This window comes from Vigna unguiculata, chromosome 4 (genome assembly GCF_037176805.1).
Source record: "Vigna unguiculata cultivar grain cowpea cultivar isolate G323 ecotype 2 chromosome 4, ASM3717680v1, whole genome shotgun sequence".
In the NCBI taxonomy this organism is placed as follows: domain Eukaryota; kingdom Viridiplantae; phylum Streptophyta; class Magnoliopsida; order Fabales; family Fabaceae; genus Vigna; species Vigna unguiculata.
The window spans coordinates 40,183,777-40,208,374 of record NC_140795.1 but is presented as its reverse complement, the minus strand read 5'-3'; the positions used below and the strand labels follow the sequence as shown (position 1 = coordinate 40,208,374).

The window sequence follows — 24,598 nt, the reverse complement described above, 5'->3', positions numbered from 1 at the left end:
AATCTATGAGGAGCAATAATCAAAGAACAGCAATAATAAATCACCAAAAGCACAAATAAAGGCACCAAGATTTTTAACGTTGAAAACCCCTCAAATCAAGGGTAAAAACCACGAGTAGTCCAGACCAAAGAAATAGCTTCACTATGATCAACAAAAGTACAAAAGAGTCTCAATCAATAGCACAAATTAGTGCCAACACCCAACCAAATAACAAAGCAACAAAGCTTTCAAAATAGAGAAGAACAAGAGAGGAAAACCTCTACAAATCACTGCTGCAGTGCGAGATTAATATCTCCTAACTCAGACCTCGTATCAAAGATCCGAGCAGTCAGAATGAAGAGCAATGAGTTCCGGACCTGCTGTAAAGATTTCAGCCCGATCCAACGGTGAACGAATCCGCAGCGCCGATTCTACTGTGACAGCTCTGTGAAAAACGTGAACAGAATTTCCCTCTACCTCTCCCTCTATGTGTTAGGGATTTCAATGTGTTCTGACTCTATTGTTCTGGCTCTCTCTTTATTTTATAGCCCCCTCTCCACTAGGTTAAATGAGACATGAGCTTCTCAAGTTTTGGGCCTTTTCTCCACATAGGAAGGGAGCCCAATACCCAACAAATCTCTCCCTCACAACTATGTGGAGATAACCGCCAAACCGGCGATCTCACAACAAACTTCAAACTTCCCTATTGTCAATGCTTTAGTCATCATATCAGCACCATTATCATCTGTATGAACTTTTTCCAACTTCAACAACTTAGCATCCAAAGCATCACGTATCCAATGATACCTCACATCAATATGTTTGGATCTAGAATGAAAAGTTGGATTCTTACCAAGATGGATAGCACTTTGGCTATCAACGAACAATGAATAGTTATCTTGCCTAAAACCAAGCTCCTGCAAGAATTTCTTCAACCATAACAACTCCTTGCATGCTTCAGTAATAGCAATGAACTCTGCCTCTGTAGTAGACAACGCTACACACCTCTGTAGTTTTGGTTGCCAAGCCACAGCTCCCCCTACAAACTTTATCAAATAGCCCGAAGTGAACTTTCTGGAATCAATGTCCCCAGCCATATCTGAGTCTGAGTAACCCATCAAAGTAGGTTTATCACCTCCAAAACAAAGCTTCATATTAACTGTACCATGAAGATACCTCAAAATCCATTTCACAGCATTCCAATGCTCTCTACCTGGATTTGACAAAAATCGACTAACTGTACCAACAACATGTGCAATATCTGGTCTTGTACCACTAGTGTAGTAAGGGCTTTTGGCCCCGGTTGTTTTTGATATTCTGCCCCGGTTCCAGAACCGAGGCATATTGGGGTGAGGCAAAAAAGGGTGGTTTTTGGCCTCGGGTGTCAACCGAAGCCATAGGGGGTACTTTTCTGCCTCGGTTCCCTGGGACCCGAAGCCATAGGGGTACTTCGCTCGCACCACCATTAGCACTGTTGCGCTCGTCCTCGCCACTGAGATCGTCGGCAAACGCTGTCGTAGCCAAACCTTCACCAGCACTGAACGAGCAACTCACCACGACGCTCACTGGTCTGAATGCGACAACGACAAACCACCATGAACCAGTAGAGCCAAGAGATCTAGAGATCCAGCACCTCCACCGCCGTTCGAAGCATAACTTCAATCCACTGTTGCAGGAAACCTTACCACTGTGCCGCCATCACCACCGCAGACAAAGGAAGACAATGACCACCAAATCACGCCTTTGCCGTGAGCCGCGAGCACGCCTCCTTCACCAATGACGAACCAAACACCACCGCACGAGAAAACGAAGACGAGAATGCATCCACCGCGCGCAAAGTTTTCGCTCAGGGACGAAGGTGAACAATGCGAAGTCGCGAATTTGGGAACCTAAATAGGGCATATGGCCTCGGTTCAATTAATAACTGAGGCCTAAAGTCCCTTTATGGCCTCGGTCAATAAAGACCCGAAGCCAAATGTGGCAGCGCAGGTGACATTTTTGAAATTAGGGTTACTGGCTAACTTATAGGCCTTAGTTCTTTTTTAACCGAGGCCAAAAACCTCTTCATATTGCCTCAGTTCAATTAATAACCGAGGCCAAAAGTCCCTTTATGGCCTCGGTCAATAAAGACCCGAAGCCAAATGTGGCGGCGCAGGTGACATTTTGAAATTAGGGTTACTCGCTGACTTATAGGCCTCGGTTCTTTTTTAACCGAGGCCAAAAACCTCTTCATATTGCCTCGGTTCAATTAATAACCGAGGCCAAAAGTGCTGACGCTGATGACATTTTTGAAATTTTGGTTACTGGACTGCCTTATAGGCTTCGGTTCTTTTGCAACCGAGGCCTAAAACCTCTTACTGCACCGGTTTTGCATTCACCCGAGGTAATATAGTTGAACGAAATTGCAAAAATGCCACCGCCTCCTTATAGGCTTCGGTTCTGCTATAATCGAGGCCTATAAGGCGAAGTAAAATGTCAAATCTGCACTAGTGTACACATCATCGCATACATCAAACTGCCCACCGCAGATGCATAAGGAACTCGACTTATATTGGTCTTCTCAACTTCATTTGAAGGACTCTATTTAACACTCAGTTTAAAATGAGTAGCAAGAGGAGTACTCACAGCTTTAGCATTTTCCATCTGGAATCTCTGCAACACCTTCCTAATGTATTGCTCTTGTGATAGATAAATCTTCTTTTCTCTCCTATCACGTGAGATATGTATGCCAAGAATCCTTTTAGCAGCTCCCAAGTCTTTCATGGCAAAATACTCGCCAAGTGTCTTCTTTAACCTGTCAATTTTGGAAATATCTTTCCCAACAATAAGCATGTCATCAACATATAATAACAGGATAATAAAGTCATCATTAGAAAATTTTTTAACAAAGACACAATGATCAGAAGTAGTCTTCTTGTAACCTTGCTCACACATAAAAGACTCAAACTTCTTATACCACTGCCTTGGGGCCTGCTTCAAAATGTATAGACTCTTCCTTAGTCTACACATATAATCTTCCTTGCCTTTAACAAGAAACCCATCAGGTTGCTTCATGTATATCTCTTCTTCCAAATTACCATGAAGGAAAGTTGTCTTCACATCCATCTGCTCAACCTCCAAATCAAGAGTAGCAGCTAAACTTAGCACAGTTCTGATGGATGACATTTTCACCAAAGGTGAGAAAATCTCATTGAAATCAACACCCTTTTTCTGTCTGAAACCTTTCACCACTAATCTGGCCTTGTACCTTGGAAGTGTAGAATTTGAATCTTGTTTCACCCTGAAAATCCACCTAATTTCCAATGCCTTTTTGCCCTTCGGCAATTTCACCAAGTCGTAAGTGTGATTATCATGCAAAGATTTCATCTCATCTTGCATTGCATCCAGCCACTGTTTCTTCTCTTCACTATCCAAAGCCTCTTCAAAACACTCAGGTTCTCCATCGTCAGTTAATGCCTTATGTGGTTGGGCTCAGGTCTCATTGGTGTTGTATCTCTCCAGTGATACCCCCTCGTTAATAAACCTAACAAGTGGTATCAGAGCCGATGGTTAAAACCGGCTCAGACGAGTGCAGTATGGTCCTTGTATCGAAAGTCTTCCTGACAAGGGTTTCAGGTAAGCATGTCCCGTTAAGAAGAACGGCGGTACAGAAAAGGAGTACTCGTGGTTGGGGATGCTTTCGCTGGAGGGGGGTGTACCAATGTGGTTGAAGGGACTCACCCTTGAGGGGGAGATTGTTAGGAATCCAAGTGTGATTCTAAGTCCCACATTGGCTAGAAATGAGAAAGTGGAGCACTATATAAGAATAAAGACCCATAAACTCATTGCCTTAAGGTTTTGGGTTGAGAGTGGTGTCAGTGCCTTATATGATTTGGCTCAGATCTCATTGGTGTTGTATCTCCCTAGTGATACCCCCTCTCTATAAACCTAACAGTTGACTGCGTTTCATGGGTATTCTCCTTAGCAAAGGGGCTTTCTATGTTATGATCCTAACCTTAGCTGGATTCAGGTCTCTAGAAATGTCATCTTCTAAGAGAATATCATTTTTTGCAACACATCATGACTCCAATTTTTATTTTTTCATTGTTTTCTAACTCTTTAGCATGTCAATCATCATCTAAACCTTGCTTGGTCAACTAAAGACGAAGTGTTGCGACTCAAAATCAGGAAACAAAATCCCATGGGGTCCCTAAGATAATTCCTTGGTCGCTGACCCAGTACAGGAACCAGATCCAACTCCATTGTGACGCAATTTGCATGTTTCGAAACCCATAAATGGGTATCATAAATTCCTTGACAGCAAAATTATCATACATTAGAAGCCAAACGAGGTTGAATAATGTTTAACGGAAAGTACTAAAATAAACTCGTTTAAAAAATTTATGTACCAAATTGAATATTCTTAAAATTCGAGTACTAAATTGGACTTTTTCAAAAAGTTGAACTACCAAATCAATAATTATATTTAAAATAAATAATATAAACATTATTAATTAAACCATTTTTTTTAAAATCTATCAAATCATTCGTTAACTTTGATAAATTTTCATATCAAATCTCTTCATTTTTTTATCATCTATTTCTTAATTAATTCAAACAATCTCACGTTATCTCTCTTTCCCTAAATTCCATCTAACCCATCTTAAAAAACAAACAAACTCTCAAGTTCTTTGGACCAATTTCATTTCATTTTTTGATTTGTTTTTTACCGTGAAATGGATTAAGAAAATACAACAAATAATTGTTTTCATTTCTTGTAGTGAGTGCTTAATTTGTTAACAGTAAAATAGATTTCAATAGCACAAGTTCTTTACACCAATTTCATCTTCTTTCAAGTGTTTACGGTGCTTAACTTTTTTAACCTATAAAATGGATTTAAATATAACGGATAATTGTTTAAGGACTTTGGACTACTCTCAATTTCCTGTTTGGAAATGTCTAACATGCTTAATTTTTCCATCCCATAGATTGCATTGATTAGGACAGTCAATAGTATAAGGTCTTCGGACCAAGTTCACTTTCTAGTGTCTAACATGCTTAATTTTTATAACCCTCAAAATGGATTCAAATACAAGAATTAATAGTTTAAGGTCTTTTTGGACTAGTAGATTTTTGGAAAGCCACCTGTCCTTACAATTAAGAATATAAATGACGCCATGGAGCTTTCTAAACATCAGAGGCGAAAGAGAAAGAACTGAATAATAGTTTCTCTCTGTCGCAACTTACTACTCTTTTTACTCTCCTATCTGTTAGGATTATCTGATATCAGAAAAAAACTATAATGAGTGCTTATTTTCTGAAAACATGCTATTTTCTTCTTCTGTTTTCTTTGCTTGCCTCAGGAATTACTGCGACATTCAACAACTCAAGTGAAAGTGGTGAAGCAAAGTGCATAGAGAGTGAGAGACAAGCACTCCTGAGCTTCAAAGAAGGCCTCATAGATGACTTTGGCATGTTGTCCACTTGGACCAATAATACTGATTGCTGCAAATGGAAACGCATTCTCTGCAATCATCAAACTGGTCATGTACAACTACTTGATCTTCATGGAAACTTCTACACTAGACCGTATTTCAGAGGCGCAATCATCAACGTGACTTCATTGATTCACTTGCCATATATTCAACATCTGGATCTCAGCAATAATCTTTTTGAACTGAGTTACATCCCAGAGTTCACCATCTCCTTCTCCAACTTAAGATATCTCGATCTCTCCCATTCTGATTTTGCCGGTAGGATTCCTTCTACACTTGGAAATCTCTCACAACTACGTTATCTAGATCTTGGGGATAATTATCTTTGGGGAGAAATTCCTACTCAGATTGGGAATCTGGAACACTTACAGTATCTTGATCTTGGATTATTTTATCTTTCCGGAAAAATCCCATCTCAAATTGGGAATCTCAGCAACCTACAATATCTCAGTGTTGGATGTAACACTCCTGTATATAAATCCACATCATCAAACTACATTTCAAATTCCCTTTCTGGAGAAATCCCTTTTCGCAAAGGGAATCTTCCATTGTTGCATACTCTCCGAATAGTTGGCAATTTTGATATAAAAGCTAAGGATGCACAATGGCTGTCTACTCTTCGTTCCTTAACAATTCTTGAGTTGAGTTCATTAAACAGTCTTGGTTCCTCTCATCAGTGGCTACCAACTATCAGTAAAATCATTCCAAACTTAAGAGAGATGAGGCTAGTTGATTCTAATCTTTTGGATATTGATATTCAATTGTTGTTCCAATCCCATTCTTTCAACAAGTCCACCGCTCTTACTGTGCTAGATCTCTCTTCTAATATGTTGACATCATCAACACTTCAACTATTGTTTAACTTTAGCCTTCATCTTCAAGAGCTTTATCTGTCTCACAATAATATATCTTTGTCACCTTCTCTATGTCCAAATTTTCAATCCCTTAAGATCCTTGATCTCTCTTATAATACTCTAACATCATCGATGTTTCGGGGGAATTTTAATATCAGCTCCAAAATGAAAGAACTTCATCTTGTAAACTGCAGTATTACAGATAGAAGTTTCCTGGTTTCTTCTACTTCTACTTCTACTTCTACAAGGAGTTCTTTATCCTCTCTTCTCTACCTTGATCTCTCTGATAACCTATTAAAATCATGTCCTATATTTCATTGGCTTTCTAATTTTACCACAAATCTTCGTACCCTTCGCCTTGGTTATAATTTCTTGGAAGGTCCCATTCCAGATGAATTTGGGAAAGTGATGAACTCTCTTGAATATCTCTCTCTCCCCAATAACAAACTCAAGGGCAAGGTTCCGTCTTTCTTTAGGATCATGTGCAGATTACAACGCTTAGACCTCTCAAATAACAAGTTCGAGGGCGAATTTCCAAGCTTTATTCAAAATTCTTCATGGTGCACCAGACACACATTAAGCAGATTGAACATATCTTATAACCAAATTACAGGCAAGATACCCGAGAGCATCCGACTGCTGTCAGAGTTGGAGATTTTATCGTTGGCAGAGAATTCTTTAGAGGGTGATGTCACTGAATCTCATCTTTCTAATCTTTCAAAATTATTTTACTTAGACTTGTCATATAACTCATTGTCTCTAAAATTTGATTCCAAATGGGTTCCTGCTTTTCAATTAAATTACTTGCGTCTTGCATCTTGCAAGCTAGGTCCGAATTTTCCTAGTTGGATCCAGACTCAAAATTCCTTAATCCATCTAGATATATCTGATAATGAGCTGAATGATTTAGTACCAAAATGGATTTGGAACAAGTTGCAAATTATGTACACTTTGAATATGTCTCACAATAATCTCATTGGTTCAATCCCTAATATGAAATTGAAGCTTCCTTTCAGACCATCTATAATTTTAAATTCAAATAAATTTGAGGGAAAAGTTCCATTATTTTTGTTAGATGCTTCCGAGTTATTACTCTCTGAAAATAAATTTTCAGATTTCTTTTGTGGAAACAATGCTGCTGCAAATTTGGCCACTTTGGATTTATCATACAATCAAATTAAGGGGAAACTTCCCGATTGTTGGAAATTTGTAGATCGATTGTTGTTTCTTGATTTAAGCAGCAATGAATTGTCAGGGAAGATTCCTAATTCCATGGGCACCCTTGTTAAATTGGAAGCTTTGGTTTTACGAAACAATAGTTTGATGGGTGAATTGCCTTCCTCTTTGAAGAATTGCAAGAATTTAATTATGTTGGATGTGAGTGAGAATATGTTGTCTGGTCCAATACCATCATGGGTTGGAGAAAGCATGCCACAATTGATAATCTTGATCATGCGAGGGAATCACTTCTCTGGAAATCTTCCCTTTCATATATGTTATTTGAAGCGAATTCAATTGTTGGATCTTTCAAGGAACAAGTTGTCAGAAGCAATTCCGGCTTGCTTAAATAATTTGACTGCATTGTCTGGAAAGAGCATCAACAGAGTTGAAACTGAAAGTCGTGTGCATTGGTACAATAGTACTTACTCAGAAATTTATAATTTTTTCAGTGCTAGTTATTATACGCTTCACATAACATGGACGTGGAAAGGCGTGGAACGCAGCTTCAGACATCCCGAATTGATTCTTCAAAGCATTGATCTCTCATGTAACAATTTGACAGGTGAAATGCCAAAAGAGATTATGTATATGCTCGGGTTAGTTTCTTTGAATTTGTCAAGAAACAATTTGAGTGGGGAAATTCCTTCGGATATTGGGAATTTAAGTTTGCTAGACTCCCTTGACCTATCAAGAAATCATTTGTCTGGAAAAATTCCTCCAACTCTTTCCAATATTGATCGTCTTTCCGTGTTAGACTTATCAAACAACCATCTCATCGGAAAAATTCCATGGGGAAGACAGTTGCAAACCTTTGATGCCTCTAGTTTTGAAGGAAATCTTGATCTTTGTGGGAAACCCCTTCAGAAAAATTGTCCTGCAGATGAGACAACGATAAAGTCTGAAGGCCCAGAAGAGCATGATGAAGATGATAATTCGGGTTTCTATGGAGCATTATACATGAGCTTGGGGGTAGGATTCTTCACAGGATTTTGGGGCTTGTTAGGGCCATTACTACTTTGGCAGCCATGGAGAATTGCTTACCTGAGTTTTTTGAATAGACTCATAGATTATATAATCGTAATGGCTGAAGTGAACACAAGAAAGTGTCAAAGGTGGCTCAAAGATTAGCAGGTACATAATTCCAATAACTTCTTTCTTTGAATTTCGTTATATTTATTTCTCTACTTCAGCTAAGTAAATGTGCAACTTGTTTTTGTATTTCTCTCCGTTAGTCCTAAATGGTAATTAACGTTGACTATATGGAGTGCGCACAAAATCTAATTTTCTTGATCCAATCCATTTTTCTCCGATCCAATCTATTTAAAATTCATTTTATTAAAAATCCAATCCATTTAAAATTCATTTTATTAAAAATCCAATCCAATTAAAATCCATTTTAATAGATCTGGGTTTCAATCTAATGTATATTTTACATATTTTATGTATTGGATATTCATTCTCTAAATCAAGATTCTCAAATATGGATAATCCAAAAAATCCAATCCAAAGACCCGGATGAGCTAGGCTGGCTTAATGACTTGGAAGGGTCGTGTCCGAGGACCTGTACGGAGTAGGCAGGCCAAATGACCCTGATGGGCCAGGCAGGCTCGACAACCCGGACAGACCCGACGACCCTGATTGGCCAGGCGGGCTTGATAACCCGTGTAGGCCCGATGACCCTAACGAGCCCAATGACGCGATCGTGCCAGGCCGGGCCAACACGAAGAGTCAGACAAATCGGACCAGCCCGACGACCTAGACGGGTTGGCTTGGCCCGGCTTGACGACCTGGACGACGAAATGTTTAATAATATATTTTTCATGTTTAAGAAAAAAGTCCATAGGCGGGCCTTGACTCACAGGGTTTTTTTGTGGTTTTGTCCCTTGTGGGCTTCTTTAATGGGGGGATTTATTGTCCTGTGGGTCAAGGCCTGCATGGACCAGGGCCTAACCTTGTGGGCTGGGCCAAATTGACAACTCTAGTCAAATTTTATTGTGTCGACCTTGAGGACACAAGTTTTAGAATATTCTATTTAAATTTCTTTTGTAAAAAATTGATTCTGGATTTTGAACTTGATCCAAATATTTGGAGTGGATTTAAATCTTCTCCAAATATTTGGATCTGGATTTTAAGAAAATACAAACTAATTTTGCTGAAAAAATGGATTTGGATCGAAAATCTGATCCAATTATTTGGATCTAAAATGGATGTGGATTGGATCATTAAAAATCCTATCCATGACCACCCCTAATCTTAATGCTCATATTCATGATTTACTAATGGTGGTTCCTTTTACAAGAAATGATTTGTTTTGTTGATGTAAAGAAATTATAGATAGTCTGCTTTGTTTTGAATTGTTGGGACTTTCGAGAGAGGATTACTGGGAAGATTTAACACCAATGAGCATGAGCTCAACCCACACACAAGGGATTGACACCACTCTCATCCAAAAACCTTAAGATGATAGGTTTACACTAGTGCAGAATCGCGTTTTTAACTCGCCTTATAGGCTTCGGTTACTGCGGAACCGAAGCCTATAAGGACGCAATGGCATTTTTGAAAATTTTTGAACTTTTTTGCCTTGGGTCCCTATCCAACCGAAGCCTATAAGAGCTTTTATGCTTCGGTTATCACTCAACCGAGGCCTATAACTCGTCAGTGTTCCCCAAAATTTCAAAATTGCCACTGAAAGCAGAGGCTTTGGCCTCGGGTGGAATAGGACCAAGGCCTATACGACTTTATGCCTCAGTTATTAATGGAACCGAGGTCATAGACCTTATTTAGGGTTCCAAATTCGCGAACCCTGCACCTGTTCATCTTCTCTGCGCCAACCCAAATTTTTCCCCTCTTCGTGAGCGTGGTGCAGATGCAGGTTTGCATGTGCATGTGCTTCCACTGCCATGACTGGTTGCTTCAGCCGTGACTGAAGTTGCATTCTCCGCTGCCATGGTTTAGGCGAGGTCAATGGTGTTTCGTTGCTGCAGATCTGTTTCTAGCTCTTGCGTGGAGGGTCGTGGTGACTGTCAAGGTGTGTTGAACGTTGATGTTTCGTGGATGGTGAAGGTAGTGGTGGTTGTTGGTTCTGATGCGGTGGCTGTCATGGTGAGGTGTGTCGTGACAGGTGCAGTGAAGCATGGTGGCGTGGTGACGAGCGACACGGTGGTGTGCTACCGCAAGTGTGTCGCAATGAAGGTGTTGCTACTGCGTTTTTAGGTGCGTGAACGGTGATTCCATGGTGAACTGCACGTCGGCAACACTGTTGTTCTATGCGTCTGTTGCAGGTTGGTGGCGTGGCTGAAAGCAGCACTGCAGTTGGTGCGTGAAGATGATAGTTGGATGTGTGAAGATGATGGTTGGATGCGAGAAGATGGCTTCGGTTCTCATATACCTGAAGCAAAAAAGTCCCTCTATGGCTCCGGTTCCTTTGCAACCGAGACCAAAAGGCTCGTCCCAATATGCCTCGGGTTTAAAACCGAGGCAAAATGACGAAAATAGTCGGAGCCAAAAGCCCTTATTGCATTGGTGTTAGAGATGGCAAATAAACCCGTCCCGGTGGGTATTGCCCGAATCCGTCCCCGTTTTAACGGGGAATCCTCGCATTGACTGGGTATGGGTATGGTTATAGGAAATCCCCGATTTTTTCAATTGGGGATGGGGATGGGGATGGGGATGAATATATCCCCGCCATAATACCCGTCCCCGCCATATCTCCATCCTCTTTTAAATTATTAAAATATTCACAATTAATTAAGTAACCCTATATATATATATATATATATATATATATATATATATATATTCTTTCTATTTTTTATTTCTTCTAAATATTTGGTTTGTCATGAAACTCATTCGCATCTCCAATATATTTTTTATCTTATCATAACCTTTATGTAATTATGTTAAAATGATGTATGTCAATTAAAAAAAAAATTATGTCTAACATTTGAATATTTCTATTATTTTTTAATATTTTTATTTATTGTATATTTTTCTTTCACATGAGAATGTTTAATACTCTCAATTTAAGTATTTAATAGGATAAATATTTCATTTACTAGGTAATATAAAAAAAAATTCTTTACTTATTATTATTAATTTTTGTTTCATTTGAACTCTTTTATTTCGCTAAAATAATTTTTGTTATTTCTCAACCATTGAGTATATATGTTGATATTTGAAAAGTTTTCTTAGATCTCTAAGATATTTTTCGTCTTATCATACCCCTAATTATACATTTGTTTTTCTTTGTGCAATTCCTTCCAATAGTCCTCAAATTATTTATAAGACACACATTTATTAATTTTTTAATATTTTTATTTTTGTGTATTTTCATCATGTAGAATATTATTTCGATAAATTTTATCTAATTATTTTTTATTTTCTAACTCATTACAATCATACTTTAATTCTTTTCACTATAATTGTATAAATAATTTTTATTTACTACAATATAAAAATTTAATGTAATTGCCATGAATATTTTTTTATCACCATCCAACATATATTGGAGTTTAAAAGATACAAGATCTATGATAAATTTTTATTATGTTTATTATTTATTTTTTGCATCATTTTTTTATCAACTATTGAGTATATATGTTGATATTTGAAAAGTTTTCTTAGATCTCTAAGATATTTTTCATCTTATCGTACCATTAATTATATATTTATTTTCCTTTGTGTGATTCCTTCCAATAGTCTCCAAATTGTTTATAAGACACACATTTGTTAATTTTTTAATATTTTTATTTTTTGTTTATTTTCATCATGTAGAATACTATTTCGATAAATTTTATCTAATTATTTTTTATTTTCTAACTCATTACAATCATACTTTAATTTTTTTCACTATAGTTGTATAAATAATTTTTATTTATTACAATATAAAAATTTAATGTAATTGCCATGAATATTTTTTACCACCATCCAACATATATTGTGGTTCAAAAGATACAAGATCTATGTTAAAATTTTATTATTATGTTTATTATTTGTTCTTTGCGTCATTTTGATCAAGTGATGTATTATAACTTTTATTAATGTATAAAAAATAGATTCATTATAATTTAAAAAATTGAAGTAAACAAACATTTAAAATATATTTTAATTTAAATATTTTTTTCCTTTTATATTTTTTTAAAAACATTTTTTTCCTTTTATATTTTTTAAAAAATATTCTTAAAATTTATCAACTAGGTTTCATTAATGTTTGCAAATTTAATAAATGTTTTGGTTCTCATCAAATTTTATTTAGTATTATAATCTAAAATGTAAACAATTATAATTTATTTCAAAGTATTTGATATCGAAGAAACAACCATACTTCTAATATTGAATATTTAATAATATTATGTTTCCTTTACCGTAATTTTTTTATAAAAATTAATTAAAATTAATATTAAAGTAGTAAGAAAACGGGTATGGGTATGGATCGAGATTACACCCGTTACTCGGTGGGGATGGGATGGGACAAAAGTTTGATACCCGTTGGGTTTGGGGATGGGTATGGGATAGTGAAATCCGTCCCCGCTCCGCCCCGTTGTCATCCCTAATTGGTGTTATGGGTCTTCATCCTAATATGGTGCTCAACTTTCTCATTTTTACTCAATATGAGACTTAGACTTACTTGAATTCCCATCATGAATGAATTCTACTCAGATCGTTTCAAAACTGCTTACATGTTATAGTCCTTTTATATACTTCCATGACTGGCTATATTTTAGTTTTTCCTTAGTTTAACACTAAAATTTAGTCTCTAATTTTTTTGCATCATTACCAATGCCTGTCATATGAATTTTAACACAAATTTGCAGTATATCGATTTGTTTGGAGACTCTGCAATGAGATGAAAGCATCAGGGATTGCTGGGAGAGTGAGATTTGAAGGATCGAAGTTTGCAATGTAAAACATGACAAGTTCTGTTTTAAAGTAATAACTTGCAAAATCACTGTTCAACGAAGCTTTAATGATTTGATAGTGTGTTAATGTATAATCTATTTGTAATTTAAAGAATGTGAGATATCCCAATAGTGTTTTGTTGATCCTAGTATGTCAGCATCCATTGAGTCTCATCGTAATCACTCTTTCATACATTCATATCCCAAACCATACAATTCGCACTAACGTTTACATCTAACCCTTTATCATACGACAATTTTTAAATACTGTTGATGATATTTTACATTCAAAATTAACATCCTACACTATTTATGTTTTAAAATGTAAACTAAAATGAAAATATAATTTCCTTATTTAAGATTCTAAACAAACTAAAATTTTCTCTATCAATATCGTGAAAATAATCCAGACATTTCTCTTTGGATATAATTTACTCTTGATGGAAAAAGAGATGCCTATAGCTCAATTGACACTAGAATGCGATAAGCTTAATCGTCCACTGGACATTTGCCACATGCGACAATGCGAGAAATTTTGTATGTTTCTAAATCAATTTTATAGAATATTTCGTTCATAACTTCGAATAGAATTCAACTAAAATCTCTTACAAAATTATCTGAGCTTTCAAAATATCTTCAAGACAAGAAATAATTTTTTCTTTAGATATATTTGAAGAGAGTTTCAACTTAAAAGCATTGAGTGGTAATATTTTACATTATCTCTTACACTTTAATCTTTTTAGAATATTCCTTATATATAACTTTGTACTTTTCTATATTTTTTTGTATGTTTTTGCATTTTTTTATAGAATTAGGTTTGACATGTTGATGTAGTAGGTTTCTCCGTGATTATAGCCCGAAAGTCGAGTCAAAAAAGAAAGACATTATATTTTTAACATTAAATATGTTTTAAAACATTTTCAACTACGGTTGAAAAAAAAAAGCAATCTTTGACGTTTATACCACGCCAATGAGTTCCTTAATTCTATTGTTTGTTAAGTGTATAAGGATGACAACGGGTCGAGTTAGATATGAAGAGTGCCTACTTGCAACAAAAAAAATCACCCGCAACTTGCTTCGCTACTCGACGCAATAAATATTATAAGTAATGTGGTTCAATAACACTCATTCATCTTTACTGACCTAAGGTAGTTGGAAAATATTTTGAGATATGTTTGTTGGTGCACATATTCATATATTAACTTTATATGTGACTAACCCTCAACAGTTTAATCATGTCATGATAGACAACACAAACAACACCAAGAGTGAGAGTGAGAGAGACCAAGATTAACTGCTTAATGCAAACCAACCAACAAGACAACAATAATGTTGTAGCGCCCCAAACACAACATACCAAGACCAATAAGAACATGCAATGTTGCACCAAAATGCAACGACGACACGAAAATGAGAAGAAAAAAACTGTTAGGAAAAGGAAAACAAAAACAAAAACAAAAACAAAAGGAAAAGATAAACAATAAACACGAAAAAATATAAATGATATTGATGACAAAAACGAACCTCAACAAATGCTATAATCGAGAAAAATGTGAGTTTGCAGTGGCGAAGGAGAAGAATTCAATGGTGCTATTAGGGATGGCAACGGGTCGGGTCAGGCACGGATAGTGCCTACCTGCAACCTGATCCGCAAAAAAAAAAATTCGCCTGCTACCCGCCCGATTACCCGCCAGGTATCCGCTTAAAAAATACCCACGGATATTTTTAAAACCCGCGAGTATCGGTAGATACCTGATACCTGCAAATATTTAAAAAATATATTTTATAAATTGTTTAATATAAAATTATAAAAATAAAATATTAAATTAAATTAAATTAAATTAAATTTTAATTACAAATAAATTTGACATAATAAAATATACTGCTAATTTTAATTTTAATTAAATTTAACTTAATAAAATATAAATTAAATTTTAATTTTAATTTTTTTGCGGATAACGAGTACTCGCGGGTACGGATAGTATGATACCCGCACCCGATCCGTTTATAAGCGGGTATTAAAATACCCGCAGGTACTAACTATCCGTCACAGATTTTATCTCCGAATATCCGTGGGTACATATATTTTTGCCATCCCTAGGTGCTATGCAACATGACCTTTTACGAGTTGTAGAAATTCACAAATTAGCCCAATGTAAATAGGTATAGGGTTTGGTTATGGTAAAACTGAAGTTTATATCTTAGCTGCATTGAGTATAGGCCTAGACTCTTTCAATTAACCAAATAAAGCCTTTCAAAATGAGGTTACATTTTTAAAATTATTTGTACAACCACATTTTTAAAACTTAATTTTTTTTTAGATACTAAAGTTTATTAGACTAAGTTAAATCATCTCTTTGTACTAGTGGGTTGTCATTGTCCATGGAAAATAATAACTTAGAAAGGGGTAGGATTGAATATGCTATGTTTTAAAAAAGTAAATTAAAATGAAAATATATTCCTTATTTCAGAATAAACCTAAAATTTCTCAGTTAATAGTGAAAAAAAAAAAAAAAAAACCTAGTCAACCTCTCCCTATATAATTTACTCTTGATGCGATGATGATTTCTGAGCTTAATACTTCAAGGGGGGCATTTGTGTTTTAGATTTATCAAATAGACATTGGAAACAAAATCCCAAATAAGAAATATAAATAAAAAATTTGGAGGCTAATACCAGATTGTAAAATTGATCACCCAAGGGTTTTAAAACTAAGATAATTTGTCATTCTTAATGTCTATACTGCTTACTTTTCCATCCCATAAAATGGATTGATTAGGACATCCAATAGCTTAAGGTCTTTGGACCAATTTCATTTTCTTCTTTCCATGTATTTGTCGTGTTTCATTTTTCTAACCCATAAAATGGACTTCAATGGGATAATTACAACTTATGACTTTTAGTTTACTTTCATTTTCTTTTCTTTCGAGTGTACTTAATTCAATGGATAGGGCTAGGTCTTTTGAGTAAAATTTTACCTACTTTTTACCTACTTTTGCCTACTTTTTACCTGCAAGGTTTTTTACCTACTTTTTTTTTCCTTTTTTCAAGCGTCTAATATGCTTAATTTTCTAAAATCTTAATATAAATTTGATTACGACCAGTTATGATATATATATATATATATATATATATATATATATATATATATATATATATATATATATATATATATATATGAATGAATGAATGAGTCATGCAAGTCAGTCCGATTTATTAAGATTTTACATTATTATGATATTAAATATATATTTTTATATTTAGGAGACCTGTAGATACATCGGTCATCATTTCTCTAAGAATTCAATTAGAAGGAATGAAAGAGTACTCCAAAAATGAATTCTTCTTTTCCTTAGTCCTCCATAGAATGTCTTTTAATCACTTATAATCAAGTAAATTAACTTACAAGCTAATTTATTACTTAACGAAAATAATATATGGACATGATTTTTTGACTTACTTTTGACATTAATGACGTTTCACTTATTTCTTTTTTTAAAAAATTGTTTTTTTTAAAAACGGTCACACATGTAGGAAAAAAAAAAGGGAAAAAGAGGCAAGAGGTTTTGGTAGAGAAAATCATTCAAAGTTTAAATCTTTGGATCAGATGACTTATTTTCACGAACTCAAAGAACTCAGTTTCCATTCCTATTTTCAATCCTTCGGCTTCCTTGAAATTTTGTAGGGCATTGCCATCTTTCTGGTTCGTTTATTTTTGGGTGGGTAGTAGGGCATTCCATTCCATTTCGTTGTTCGGATATTTTAAGGGGACTTGGGTGTTCGTTCACTTCCTACAAGCATCAGTAATTCGTCTCGTCTTTCGTCATTGTCTTCGTTCACAAATTGGTAGGGCATTCTCGTGTTGACTGTATATTTTGATTGATGGACGACAATTTGGTATTTTCCATTTCATTGTTGTCCGTGTGTGTTGTGTGGTGGAATGTTTCATGTTTGCAGGTTGGGTTAGCAATGTAGTGTGGGTGCATCTATTATGGGTGTTTTCTATTTCTTTGTTACTGGTGTGTGTGTGTGTGTGTGTGTGTGTGTGTTGTGGGGTAGAATATTTTGTTGTTTGCGGGTTGGGTGAGAAGTATGTTGTGGGTGCGTCCATTATGGTCAATTTTAAGTACAGAGAAAATTGTGTATACAAATTTAAAACTATTGTAAACATGAACCGAAATCCCAACGCAACTTCCCATTTATTTGTACATGGCTCCCCACGTGTGTTTCAGAGTTGGTGTGAAACTTTTTTGTCAAAGGATTGTATTCAATCCATTATTTTCTTCATATGTAATTAGTATGATCCATTTTAAATTTAATCCTTAGTTATGTAAACACTTCCATGGTCATTTTTATTATTAAGTATATTAACAAACCTTTTCAATTTCCAATAATTATAATACACAATTATCTTTTTATTTGCAGGTCTTGGTCGTGATGAGAACATGACAACATATCAATATGTATGACTATATGAAGGCAGAACCTCGAATGCGGTTAAAGAGTCTTGCAATAAGAAATTTGTTTGTTGAATATAGAAAGGAAAGGAATCTAAAATAGTTTGATAGGTTTATAATTGTTGTAAACTTTAGAACATGTTCAAATTAGTAATAATTGTTAGAGTTGTATTATGACTTAAAAAACTTATGTATTAACCCTATTTTTGCATAAAATAGTAATGCATGTATATTTTACTTGATTTAGTTGTGATTATATATGTCAAACTCTTGTTTATGTAGGAAATTGTTAATGTGCAACTAAAAAATTAGTTGTATGTTTTTTAATGTGTAGAAGTATTGTGAAAAACTTTGGATTTGCAAGGTTCAAAACTTGTTGGAAAAGTCCAATGCAACTCCCCATTCAATTACATTGTGTTCCCCACTTAATTATGACAGCAAAAACCAGTTCATTTATGGTAAGGACTATTGAAGGCAAAGTTAATGGTGATTTATGTTATAATTCAACTTTGATAGAAATGACAAACAATGAAGATGAAGTTTGAATGGTGATTTTATGTAGTTGAAGTTTGAATGAAACAAAAAATAATGGAGGTGTGTTGTCAAAAATCTTTCTCTAGAAAAACTTGAAAAAAAATACTGCAACTTTCTAATTAATTTGACATAAGTTTCCACTTATGCATGACAAAAGCAACTAATTGATTTTTTGTGATGAATGATCGAATCCAAGTAAATGGTTATATTATGTTACACTTGGACATGTGATAGCAACCACAGACAATGGACCTATGTTGTGAAACAGTGGACCTATGTTGTGAAAAAATTTTGTCAACCCAAAATTGAAAGACTTGTTCAAAAAGTATATCGCAGATCCCAATTAATTACACCTTGGTCACCACTTATTAATGACAGTAGAAACAAGTTCATCTTTTATAGAGACCAATCAAGGCAAAGTAAATTGTGCTTTTATCCTGAAGCTGAAGTTTGAATGAAACCCAAAATAGTGGAGGTGTGTTACAAAAAATCTATGTCTAGCAAAATTTGAAAAACTTGTGCAAAAAATGTACCGCGGGTCCCCACTTAATTTTACGTAAGTCCCCACTTATATATGACACCAGCAAGTACCTCATTTTTTTTAATGAGTGATTCAATACTAGTAAATGGTTGTTTTATTTTACAGTTGAATTATGGTGAGAATTACAAATAATATAACTCTGTTGTGGAAAAGGTATGACAACCTACAATTGAAATGTTTGCTCCAAAGTGTAGCGCAACTCCCCACTTAATTACAGGTTGCTTCCAACTTATATATGACTGCAGAAACCAATTCATTTTTAGTATAGACTGATCAAGGCAAAGTAAATGATGTTTTTATGTTGAAGCGAAAGTTTGAATGAAACAAAAAATAATGGAGGTTTGTTGTCAAAAATCTTTGTGTAGCAAAACTTGAAAAACTTATTCAAAAAGTGTAGCGCAGGTCCCAATTAATTACACCTTGGTCACCACTTATTAATGACAGTAGAAACCAGTTCATCTTTTGTAGAGACCAATCAAGGAAAAGTAAATTGTGCTTTTATGCTGAAGCTGAAGTTTGAATGAAACCAAAAATAGTGGAGGTGTGTTATCAAAAATCTATGTCTAGCAAAATTTGAAAAACTTGTTCAAAAAATGTACCGCAGGTCCCCACTTATGCATGACAGCAATAGATACCTCATTTTTTTTAATGAGTGATTCAATACTAGTAAATGGTTGTTTTATTTTACAGTTGAATTATGGTGAGAGTTACAAATAATATAACTCTGTTGTGGAAAAGGTATGACAACCTACAATTGAAATGTTTGCTCAAAAAGTGTAGTGCAGCTCCCCACTTAATTACACATTGCTTCCCACTTATATATGACTGTAGAAACCAATTCATTTTTAGTATAGATTGATCAAGGCAAAGTAAATGATGTTTTTATGTTGAAGCTGAAGTTTGAATGAAACCAAAAATAATGGAGGTGTGTTGTAAAAAATCTGTGTAGCAAAACTTGAAAACCTTATTCAAAAAGTGTAGCGCAGGTCCCAATTAATTACACCTTGGTCACAACTTATTAATGATAGTAGAAACCAATTCATCTTTTGTAGAGACCAATCAAGGCAATGTAAATTATGTTTTTATGTTGAAGTTGAAGTTTGAATGAAACCAAAAACATTCGAGGTGTGTTATCAAAAATCTATGTCTAGCAAAACTTGAAAAACTTGTTCAAAAAATGTATTCAGGTCCCCACTTAATTTGACCTAAGTCCCCACTCATGCATGACAACAGCAGGTACCTCATTTTTTTTAATGTGTGGTCCAATCCAAGTAAATGAATGTTTTATTTTACAGTTGAATTGTGATGGGAGTTACAAATAATTTAACTCTATTGTAGTAAAGGTATGCCAACCGACAATTGAACTGTTTGTTCAAAAACTGTACAACAGCTCCCCACTTAATTGTATGTCGCTTCCCACTTATTTATGATTGTAGAAACCAATTCATTTTTAGTATAGACTGGTCAAGGCAAAGTAAATGATGTTTTTATGTTGAAGTTAAAGTTTGAATGAAACCAAAAATAACGGAGGTGTGTTGTTAAAATGTTCATTGTCATAATATGATAGCACAATAATGTCGAAATGTTGTCGCCACTTAATCCATCAGTACTCCCCACATATCTCATACATAGTTTATAGGACATATTTTCATCACCCGAATCCAAATAAGTTGTTTTTCAATTTAGTACTGAAGTAAATAGTTATGGTTTCATTACATTGAACATATTGTGTTAATATTTAAGTTTGATATTTTGCATAAAATTATTGCAACTAATGTTCAAAATATGAAGAAAAACTCTCCACTTATTCCAGCATTATTCCCCACATACAGAACCCACAATGAAATGAACGTTGACGAAGGAAGGATTCCAACAACAACACCCAAAAAACTTGATTCTCCCAGCCTTGCAATCACTCCTACTACATCCCTTGTTTGCAATGACTCATATTGCCTAAAGATTTGATCTTTTGCTTAAATAAACCCAATGTTTCAACTTTTCTGATGAATCTCACAAAAACCAAACATTTAGATATTTGGGTTGCCGGTTCTTTGTGCAAAAAAAAAATTAACAAATCACGGTTGGGTTACAAAAATGATGAAGATGAAGGTTTGGGAAAGGTGTGAGATACAATAAAAGGAAAATTACAAACCACCGTTGGTATGGGTGTCGATGACAGCAACGAAAATAGGTCTTCTCCCCGATGTATTCCCGTTGATGTCTTCTCTCAGTCGCCTTTGTATTCTCTCAATCAAAGAAAATGCTTTTGTCTTCTCTCCAAAACAATTTTCCCCTTTGCCTCCAAAATTGCCCACACGTGTAAGGATTATTATCATTTAATGAAAATCAAATTTTAAAACTTAAATACAGTGTCACGTTCGCAATATCAAAATTGAGTCTAAAAATGAAGTTCAGATATCATTTTCGATGATTACTTAATTTGTCAAGACGCCCAAAATGAATTCGATTACGCCAATAATAACTAAAAGTTTTTGGACTACTTTTATTTTTCATAGGTGTGATGATGTGATTAACTTTTAACCCAAAAAAATCAACAGCTATATTTTTCGTAGAACTAGTTTCATTTTTTCCTTTTGTATTATGATGAACTAATACAAGATCATAAAAAAAAGTTTTATTGTTCCTAATTTTGTGATTATTTTTGCGGTTAATTGTTTTAGCAATGGATTAGAAAATTAGGAGATAATAACTATCTTTGTCGATACAAACTAACCTCAGCATCTCCTCGTTCAGTCATATGATAAAATCTCAAAAAATTTCAAATTATAGATATTGATATTGCTGTCATCACAAAAACTGTAGCTGCTGTGGTATGAGGGAAGTAGAGAAAGGGAGAGATAGAAGAAGAAGCTTTGGTGAAGGCCTGGCTCATCCTTGCACTGCTCGTAGCACCTAATTCTCATTTCAGCACCCGTGGTCTTTTTACTATATGATTGGGTCTGTTTTGTTTCTTCTTCATGCATTCCCCGTGTTTACTAATCCTGCAACCCCACTGTTTATTGCTTGGACCGGACCATGTATTTACCTGCTGCACCCCACTTTCGCTGCACACACATGTACTGATTGTTTTTGTGCTAGGTTGCTATTTACTTAGGGGGCTTTTCCCAGCACCTCCCAACTTTTCTACAGTACTCCCAAAATTATTCTTTTGTCTTTACCTACTTTTACTTACCTTGGTGGTTGAACAAAATTAAAAACAATTATTGCACTCCCATTTTTTTCATTTATTTGAGTATATTTTCATTAAAAAAATTTAAAAAAAAGGTAATTACAAAATACATTGTTGGTGTCGGCATCCGTAATACAACTAGTATTTTTATCCGTGCAACACACGGGATATCGAATTTTAAAATTAAAAATTACAGTATATTTATTAAATTAATTTGAAATTATAAAAATATAATTAAATTTAATATAAATTTTATTTTATAAAATTCAATAATAATATTTTAATTGATTTTATAATAAAAATGTATTTAAGTTATTTATATATATTTTTAATAAAATGTATTATATATAATTATTTTAAATAATATATTAAGATTTAGATAATTAAAATTAAGAAATCAAATTTAATTTTGAATGAAATATTGAGTAAAAAATGTAGAAAAATATAATAGTTGTTTCTCTAATAATAAAAATGATAGACGATATAGAAATTATTGAGTAGACTTAATAAAGATACAAACATTAGACGATACAAAAAATGTGAAGAGTAAGCGATATAAAGCTACAAATGATAGATCGTGCATATAAATGTAATGTTTAATTAGTCAGATAGTACTCACTCTCTTCAGATGTGTCAGTTTGGTACTCACTTTTAAAAATGTGTCGATTGAATCCCAACTTTTGAAAAAATGTCTCAATTAGGTTCCTTTCACTCTTGTAAGTCATTTTAAATATCGATACCATTAATGGCTTTAATATTTTTTTCTCGAAGGGACCTGATTGAGACATATTTTCCAAAGTTAAGACCCAATTGACACATTTGTAAAAGTGGGTATGAAACTGACATATCCAAACAAAAGTGAGTATTATCCGACTAATTAAACCTAAATATAAATAGTAGATTCTTTAAAGATACTGCAAACAAAATATAAATAGTAAATAATCAAAACTTACAAAATGTAGACTATGTAGACAAATATAAATAGTACACTATGCAAAAATACAAAGGTTAGACGTTGATAGACTCTTCTATTGGAGTCCTTTTTTTACAATTTTGTTGGATTTTGAATTTCAAATTTTAACTTTGTTCCCATATTTCATAGCTTTTAAAATTTAGAATTTAAATTCAAACTTTATTACTATATATTTTGAATTTCAAATTTGACAATACATATCCTAATTTAGAAAAAAAAATATTGAAATCGACATTATTAGTGATTTTTATATCTTTAAAAATTTTAAGAATGTATAATTTTAACTTGTAATGATATACCAATGTCTATGTTATAAAAATTATTTTTTAAATTATTGTTTAAGTTTGTGTAAAATGTCAAAAAATATGTGAAAAATATTTAAAAATATTTAAAAATTCATATTTAAATTTTACAATTATTTATTTATTATTTTACACTATATTTTAATTATTTTTACTATTATTATTATATTAGGACTAATATGTTAATATATTATTATATTATTAAGAACCATAGATCTTTTGTTTCTAAATATTATATTACTTGTTTATTTTCTATATCATATTTTTAACTTTTATTGTTTTTAATTGTGAATATTAATGTATTTCCATTAAATTTTTTTAATTTATCATTTTTCAGATTTTGATAATATATAAAATACGAATTCTTATAAATTAAAAATATTTGAAAGTTGTTTAGAGACATTATAAGAATCTATTGGAAAACCTACACTATTTTACAATTTTTTTAATGTTAAAATTTAAATTTTATTAGTATATTTTTGTTTAATTAGTCAAATAGTACCACTTTCATTCTAAAGTTCATTTTGATAATTGCTTTTAGAGAAAATGTTACTGTATATACTTCGAATTCCAATTTTCACAATATATGAATTTTAATCTTGCAATAATATTGAAATTGAAATAGTTAATTATTTCCATATCTTTAAAAGTTTAAAAAATTTATAATTTATAATTTTTACCTTATATTTTAATTATATTAATATTATTATATTTTATATTTACATCGTTACATATTATTATATTTTATAATATATTATTATATCATTATGGGTCATCAAATTTTTTAATATTTGAATTTATATGTTTTTATCAGAAATATTAAAGTATTTATTACAAAAATTAACTTTTTGTATATATTTTTCATTTTAAATGTTAAATTAAATTTTTTTTATTACATTCTATTTCTTTTACTGTCTGTTACGATTTCAAATTTGAATCCAAAATTTATTAATATTATTATATGTATTATGATTAATTTTTCACAACTTAAAAACGATATTATTTTCAATGAATTGATTTTGAAATTTATTCTAAAAACACACGGAAGGAATATATTACCTAATATTATCTACTGCTTGATGTTTACAAAAATCAACTATAAGAAAAGTTCATTTTCAAAGGACATTAAATGAAAAAAAATAGTTTCCAATGTAAATTCAATGTAATGTAATATTA

The 24,598-nt window shown here is 33.4% G+C and overlaps 1 protein-coding gene across 1 annotated transcript; it reads left to right on the top strand.

Annotated features, from left to right (window-relative positions):
* Positions 1–5,172: 5,172 nt before the first annotated feature.
* On the top strand, positions 5,173–8,675 carry LOC114182586 (receptor-like protein EIX2). Its single transcript, XM_028069483.2, has one exon. It carries the CDS (start codon positions 5,261–5,263, stop codon positions 8,654–8,656), a length of 3,396 nt encoding a protein of 1,131 aa, XP_027925284.2. The 5' UTR covers positions 5,173–5,260; the 3' UTR covers positions 8,657–8,675.
* Positions 8,676–24,598: the final 15,923 nt, after the last annotated feature.

Excerpts from the sequence above, each read along its gene's own strand:
- LOC114182586 (XM_028069483.2), top strand. The coding sequence starts at position 5,261 with ATGAGTGCTTATTTTCTGAAAACATGCTATTTTCTTCTTCTGTTTTCT.